General features: G+C 38.8%; 1 protein-coding gene across 1 annotated transcript; it reads right to left on the bottom strand.

Annotated features, from left to right (window-relative positions):
* Positions 1 to 2,780: 2,780 nt before the first annotated feature.
* LOC149001249 (aquaporin SIP1-2-like) lies at positions 2,781 to 6,270 on the bottom strand. The gene is made up of 3 exons (XM_089140934.1): positions 5,520 to 6,270; positions 4,914 to 5,186; positions 2,781 to 3,998 (listed from the first exon to the last, which is right to left on the bottom strand). Exons 1-3 carry the CDS (start codon positions 5,811 to 5,813, stop codon positions 3,852 to 3,854), a joined length of 714 nt encoding a protein of 237 aa, XP_088997060.1. The 5' UTR covers positions 5,814 to 6,270; the 3' UTR covers positions 2,781 to 3,851.
* Positions 6,271 to 6,897: the final 627 nt, after the last annotated feature.

The following is a 6,897-nucleotide window of genomic DNA, read 5'->3' as shown; positions in this document are numbered from 1 at the left end:
ATTTTGAATTATGTGCTGGTCTTCTTCATGCATCAATCAACATCAACTCTCCTCTTCTTAAAAAAACTGTCCACAAGTTATGGTAAGGAAATCAAACTAAATTTGCACAAACAACCTTCAGTTGGGAGTATAATTCAGCAATTGTTAGCTGTATATGCTGTCCTTCGATGGACTCTAATACCCAATAATGCAAGATCAACCTAAACCAGGGAAAATCCATTGAGAAGTTGATTGTACCAGAATCAACAAAATAAGGAAGAATAAAGTTGAATAACTGAAGCTTTTTCTTATTTCTTATTTTATTTTATTTTATTATTATTATTATTTTTTTTTTTTAATTTTTTTTCCGGTTTAGATATGAAAGAAGAACACACAAGGATAAGGAGAGAAAAGAATGAGATATGGAAGGAGGGGTAGGGCACTCTCTCAGCCCAGGGTCTGTCACACTAAGAAGTGTATGTGGCTAAGCACAAAAGGAACAAAGACTGAAGAAAAGAGAGTTATGGTTGTGGGAGAGAAACACTCACCAAAGTGATGACCAGCAAAGAATCCAGAAGTGTGCCCATTGACTTCTAGTCTGAGTCCACTGACTTCATCTTTCCTCCTTGGGCTGTTGACAAAGAGGCCCCTACAATTGAAGGCTTCATCCCCACCAGCCCTATCTTACCAGAGTTCTGTCTAGGAAAGATGCGAGTGGCCACACATATGCTACTACCTCCCCGCTGTAATGAGGGCGAGTACACACTATGGCTTACAGAGGATTGATTTAGGAGCACATAGTCAGCACCTTCATCTGGAGATCAAAGATCTCAATAAGGGAGGAATTAATGTGAACAAGGGCGAGCCCCTATAATTGGGCCCCAAAACTTGACCCAAAAGGCCCAATCCTAAGATGGCCAAATGCCTCAAAGGGTATTTTGGTCATTTTTAGCATTTTTGGGGCTCAAGAAGGGCCTAAATGGACCCCCTCGATCCAAGGGTCATGTATCTATCTCTATTTTCTTATTTGGGTTAATGTTTTGTGAGTTACGACAGAGTCTGAACCTATGTAAGAATTTGGGTTAGAGTCCACAAAAAGGACTCCTCAGAGTTAGTAATTTGATTCCTTCAAGGTGTCTTATACTCTTAAGTAAGAGTCCAATTAAGGTTTCTTTAAGGGTCCTTTTTTTATCAATTAGTTGAGTCCTTTTGTTAATAAGTAGTTGAGTCCTTTGTAAAGGGAATCATTTATCAATAAGGTTTCCAGTTTGAGTCTTAGTCAAATGTGCAAGTTGTAAGGATATAAAAGCCCCCTCTTCCCCCATTATTGGGTATGTTGAATTGAATAAAGAATCTGAATTCAAGGAAAGGGAATTGAGGTCTTCTTGGGAGGGCTGCAGTGGAATTTGAGAGTTTAATACAATTATTCATCATCTTCTTCAAGCTTGCAGCAGTCCAAGAACTCTCAAAATTCCAGCAGCCAAGTTTTAAAGTATCCCATGATATGATATGATCCTAGCCGACACGTATTGATTTTGGATACGACCGATACGATACATATCGATAAGTCTCTCTATTAGATTGCACTAAAATATGTTGGCCAATACGAAACAATACTCGATACAAAATGATACATCTCTTAAAATCACCTGACCAGCAGCCTTCAAGTGTCCTTCCCCATCAAGTACAACCCCAGCCCCTTCCCTACCCTTAGCCACCTTTCCCAACCTTAAAACCATAACCTGAATGCCCTTATTGCCCTTTTCCTAATTTTATATAATTTTTCCGCAATTTCGGACTTTTTCCTAGACCTAAAATTCAAGGTCAAACTATGGCAATGTAACTGTTAGATCTGCCCCAAACTTTAGAAACATCATTCCCCTAACCCTAGAGACCTTCGCTCCCAGTTTCAGCCCATTTGAACCAACCCAAACCCTATTCCAACCCTAACCCAAGTTCCACTGAAACTCTCATAACTCCGAAGCCCCTCAACCAAACCCTAAACCCTTTTAGAATTAGCATCCCCACCCCTTCTCCTACACTTGATCCCAGTCCCAATCAAATCCAAGAATCCCTATCCTTTAGGTCTTTTGAAATGCATCTAATCCATCTAGGACTGACCTAAACTTATTAGACTTGAGCTGAAATTATAAAACATCAAACAAAACTGCCCCTTCCCAAGCCCAATTGAAACCCTACAGCAGCAACTTTTTTAAGCCTTAGCTTATATATTCAGCCCTGGAATTCCAAAACAGCAGCAGCTCAACCTTGGTATCACCCCTCCCAAGCCCTAAACTTCCTTAGACCTAAACCTAAACCCAAACCCATTCCTAGATCTGAAACTGAAGTACAGCAAGGAGTTAGCCTCATCCGCACTGTATTTTGTGTAAAAACAGCTTCTGTCCACTCAGGTTTTGACTCAAACAGCAAGGGTTTAAACCCTAATTTGCTGGTGGTTCTAATTGAGAGGATCCTGGAAGGCTAACCCAGACTCTGGGTTACATCACTCAGAAAAACCAATTTGCTGGCATCTGTGTCTGATGCCCATTTTGATTTCCCTAGTTTTGATAATGATCTGAAACAACTACTTCATATTGAACAACTGTAGTTTAAGACCCAGGAAATTCATAAATGCTACGTAAGTGAGACAACTATAGACGTTTAAATGAACCAACATGACTTTATAAATCTAATAAGTACCCTTCTATTTCCAATTCAATTTAAAATTAACTAGGAAATGGGTATACAAATACAATGTGTAAGGGTTTCTAGATTGCAATACTAATGCCTATCAAGAAATCAGACTTGCCCTAAAAATGAGCCCAACTATACAGTGGAAAACTCTGTTACAGTTTATCCTTAAGTGTTTGCTACAATTGCACACATTGCTCAAGAAATTAGGGGTTTTAGTGATCTAAGTTGGAAACGCAAGAAAGGGATCTGAGAGCCATTGCACCGTTAAGTAGTTAGAACTGGGGAACCAGAGACATGTGAAAGCAAGAAAAATAAGAGAGCGTTCATACCAGCAAGAGTCGATGAGATTGGGGGAAAAACGCTTAAGAGGCCTAGAGACATGGAAAGCATAGGGATGAGCCCCATCACCCTCTGATACAATCTATTTCACACAGTGTTTAGTCATGAAATAATCCTCCTCTCCTTACTCAGTGTTTATCTTGATATAATTTAACAGAGCCGAGCAAACTTAAGAAATCAATAAAGTGGAGAGAGAGAGAGAGAGAGAGAGAGAGAGCAATGGTTTATGGTTGAGCTTTCAAGCACTTGAAGTTGTGTTTAGCAGGTTTGCAATTGGTTCTTCTCATATTTAGGGCTTCTCTGTCCCTTTTATCTCCAACTCATATGTTTAGATGGAAGCTTCCCGTTATGTCCCTGTGTGTAGGGAGAGTTTCACTCAAAAGCACACACATTCAACATTTTCTATAAAAAAAATGAAAATAACTAATAGTTGTTCCATTAAAGTTGCTTCTTAAAGCATAACTAGCCATTAATTCTATTTTTTGTTTTTACAGAACAGGTCTATCATATGCTTTTCACCCTGTTTTTATGTATTCTGAAACAAAAAACACCTAAAACACTTCTGGTTACATCTTCAAAGAGCAGAAAGTCTGAAATCGTATGGATCGAATTCCACATATTTGTCTGAAAGGACAATATATCTGCCAAACAGATGCAATGACTTATGCAAGACAGTAGAACTGATAGATGAAAAAGTTTTTTCAGAATTGCCTACAGAATGAATGGACACTAAAAATAGACTGGTAAGGGCTAACAGCAGAGATGGTAACATAGAAACAAATAACACATAAAAGCATGTGATGCAGAATCTGACAAAATTATATACTCCTTTTGCCTTCTCACGCTTTCTTCTGCTTGGCTGGAGAAGGGAAAAGAATCCTGAAGATCCAAGAAGCCAGAATTGCTCCAACAAAAGGGCAAATCCAGTACACATAGAACTGCTCCCAGGTGTTGTGGCGGTTGTTCACAAAAGCCCAGCCAAAGGCCTGCATGTATGACACCCTCACAGCAGTTAAATCAAGTTTGTGTATCTTGTAAAATCACAAATTAATGAAGAATCATAGTAGTACAAAAACACAACTCATTAACAAGGACTTTGAATCCAAAAAGATGGCAGAATTTTTTAAAATCCAATCACAAAATTAGGCCCAACTTATGCCTAATCAAGTCCAAAAAGGCTTATCGAAGTACTACATCAAGTTTTTAAGTTCAAGTTGCCGTTGGAGAGAAGTAATCACTCATCGGTGTTGTTGTTCATGATGATCGTGGGAAGTGGATTCCACATTACTCTTGTGGAGTTGTGGCAGAATTAGCCATTCTGGGGGAAGCTTTAGCTGTTAGAGCAGGTTTACTTCATGTTATGAGTTTGGGTTTAGACAACACTATCATGGAATTGGACCATCTGCAGCTTATCCATCGATTGATACAACGGTATGCTGATCTGTTGGAGCTGGATAGTACCATATTTTACATTTTACAATTGCAGCATACCTTTTCTTCTTGCTCTTTCACTCATGTTCTAATGTCTGCTACTAGGGTAGTAGAATCCTTATCCCGGTCAGACTAAATTGGATGAGGCACCAACCGTGTGGTCCAATACCACTCTATGGCTACAACATCTATGTTATGTGCATGTCATTGCTTGTAATGCTTCTGTTTGTCAATGGATTTACTTTCCACCCAAAAAAAAAGAGGAACGAAAAAAGAAGATAAGTATATTCATTAATGAACTGCTACCCAAATAAGAAGAACACTGGTCAGTCGAGTCGACACCAATCAGTAGATGTGTCAAGGGAAAATGGTTAACAAACAGAGCTATCTAGTGAAGCATACATGTGGTATCTTGGTAAATGAAAGAAAGAAAACCATAGAGTGCAAAGAGAATGAAGGCAACTACTTACATTGGCAGGATTCATTGACGGTCCAGTGAAGCTAGATCCGGCAACAATCAGTGCAACTGTTGACATAGAAAGCATCGAAATCTTTAGAAGTGGACTGTTCGGACCTTTGAACAATATATACAAGACGGCGAAACTGATAACGAAGGTCAAGATCCCCTCAACGATGGCCCCAGTGTGCACATCAACTTTCAGAGAAGGCCCACCAAGCATATGTTTGTACTCCGACGGCATCACTTCTATAATTGCCAAGGCACCTCCGACTGCCCCGATTGCCTGTTCATTCAACCATAAATTTTATTCCCAAATTTTCAAAATTTTAATCTTTTTCCTCTCCAACTACACAAATCTGCATCTAAAATTGTTCTACCCCAAAAAGGATTTTTCTTCCACCTTAAAGGTTTGATTCAAAAAGGGAAGAGCGAATGGAATTCAGAACAAACAGAATTATAAAAAAAAAAAAAAAAAAAAAAAAAGAATAACATCCATTGCGAATAGGAAGTCCAAAGGAATCTGGGCAGGATTGGATTCATTTAGAGGGAATATATCATATGCTAAACCTCAAAACTGGAAGGGGAAGAAAAGAGAAAAGACAAAGTAGGCGCAAACCTGAGCAGGGAAACGCAAGGCCATTGAGATAAGGTTGTCATCTCCGATACCAGCGGCGTAGAAGGAAGCGGTGCCGGTTGGATTAAAGCTGGCGCCACCCATGGCGTCGCCGAGCAAGGTGAACACAAAGACTTGAATGGCAATGAGGCAGGTGGTGATGATGAGCCCAGAAGCGGTGCTATGGAGTCCCAGCGCATTTTGGATAAGGAAAGTGAAGATCCCAAGCGGTGCCGCAGTGAGCATCCATATGAAAGTTAACACCGCATCTCCGATAGCTACCTTCACCACACCCATCTACTCTGCCTTTTCTTCCTTTCTTTTCAATCAGAAAAAAAGAAAATCAAAACAGAGGAGAATGTTGAAGAAAACTCCCAACCTAAAGCTCTGATTCTGAAGATTGAGATGGGAAAGGAAAGAATATCCAGTGAGGATCTCCAGAAAGGCAGGTATCAGATCTCACTGTCTCAGTTCTCAGGACCTGATAAATTTCCAAGTTCTCAGAGCTCTGGTGGTTAGTGCTTATCTCATGATCTGAGCACCATAGATTTTTGAACAGAAGTTGCTCGGATTTAATTAATTAAAATTTAGGAAAATTACTTGATTAGTTACAATTTTATTCTTTTTCTCTCAAAAAGATTAGCTACAATTATGTTGAAGAAAGTAGCCTTGACAAAAATAGGGTGTTTCGGCTTTGGGTTTATAAAATAGCTAAAACGGTAATTGTTTTTCTTTTTCGATGGTTTTGTCTGTTCTCCTTTCTTCGTGCGGTTTAGTTCCTCTTTTCCTCCAAGAAGACCGTTAACTCCGAACGTGATACTTATATTATTGGAATGATATTTATAATGTCGACAGAGCTACCGACGGTGTGGATGAATGGAATCTCGTTTTTGTAGTCTGGATGCCTTGCATTGCATGGATCACGCGTTAATATATAGACTTTTTACTATAAAAAAAAAATAATGAAATCTCATTTTGATTTTTTTTTTTCCACCTTTTTAACTACACTGCTAAAATAAATAAATAAATAACAAAAAAACACAAAACAAAATGGCAACCGCCACTTTTGATTTGGACCATTCCCAACTAATGAGCAACACTGAAGCCAAATGGTTCTTTGCCCTCTAGCGTATTATTAACAGAATCAGCTCTTTATGAAATTACTATAGTTTCCCTCCCTTCTAACAATATTAAGAGCAGTGGCGGACCCATTAAGGGGTCGGTTCATGGCCCTGGATTTTTAAATTTTCTTTTATTCCCTTAATTTTGTCATTTTTATATTAATTTGCTTTCTTTTTCGAGTTTTTTCTCTTCTAACATGTGAAATTTCACTATCCTCATATAAAGAACAAATTTTAAAGGTAAAATAATGGCTATATAT

The sequence above is a fragment of the Hakea prostrata genome, chromosome 11 (genome assembly GCF_041222555.1).
Source record: "Hakea prostrata isolate BN-2017 chromosome 11, UWA_Hpros_2, whole genome shotgun sequence".
Classification (NCBI taxonomy): Eukaryota; Viridiplantae; Streptophyta; class Magnoliopsida; order Proteales; family Proteaceae; genus Hakea; species Hakea prostrata.
This window is presented reverse-complemented; position numbering and strand designations above follow the sequence as displayed.

Coding starts and splice junctions, on each gene's coding strand:
- LOC149001249 (XM_089140934.1), bottom strand. CDS start 5,813: ATGGGTGTGGTGAAGGTAGCTATCGGAGATGCGGTGTTAACTTTCATA. Junction 5,187..5,519: donor CCTTGCGTTTCCCTGCTCAG/GTTTGCGCCTAC, acceptor TTGAATGAACAG/GCAATCGGGGCAGTCGGAGG. Junction 3,999..4,913: donor CGTCAATGAATCCTGCCAAT/GTAAGTAGTTGC, acceptor TCATACATGCAG/GCCTTTGGCTGGGCTTTTGT.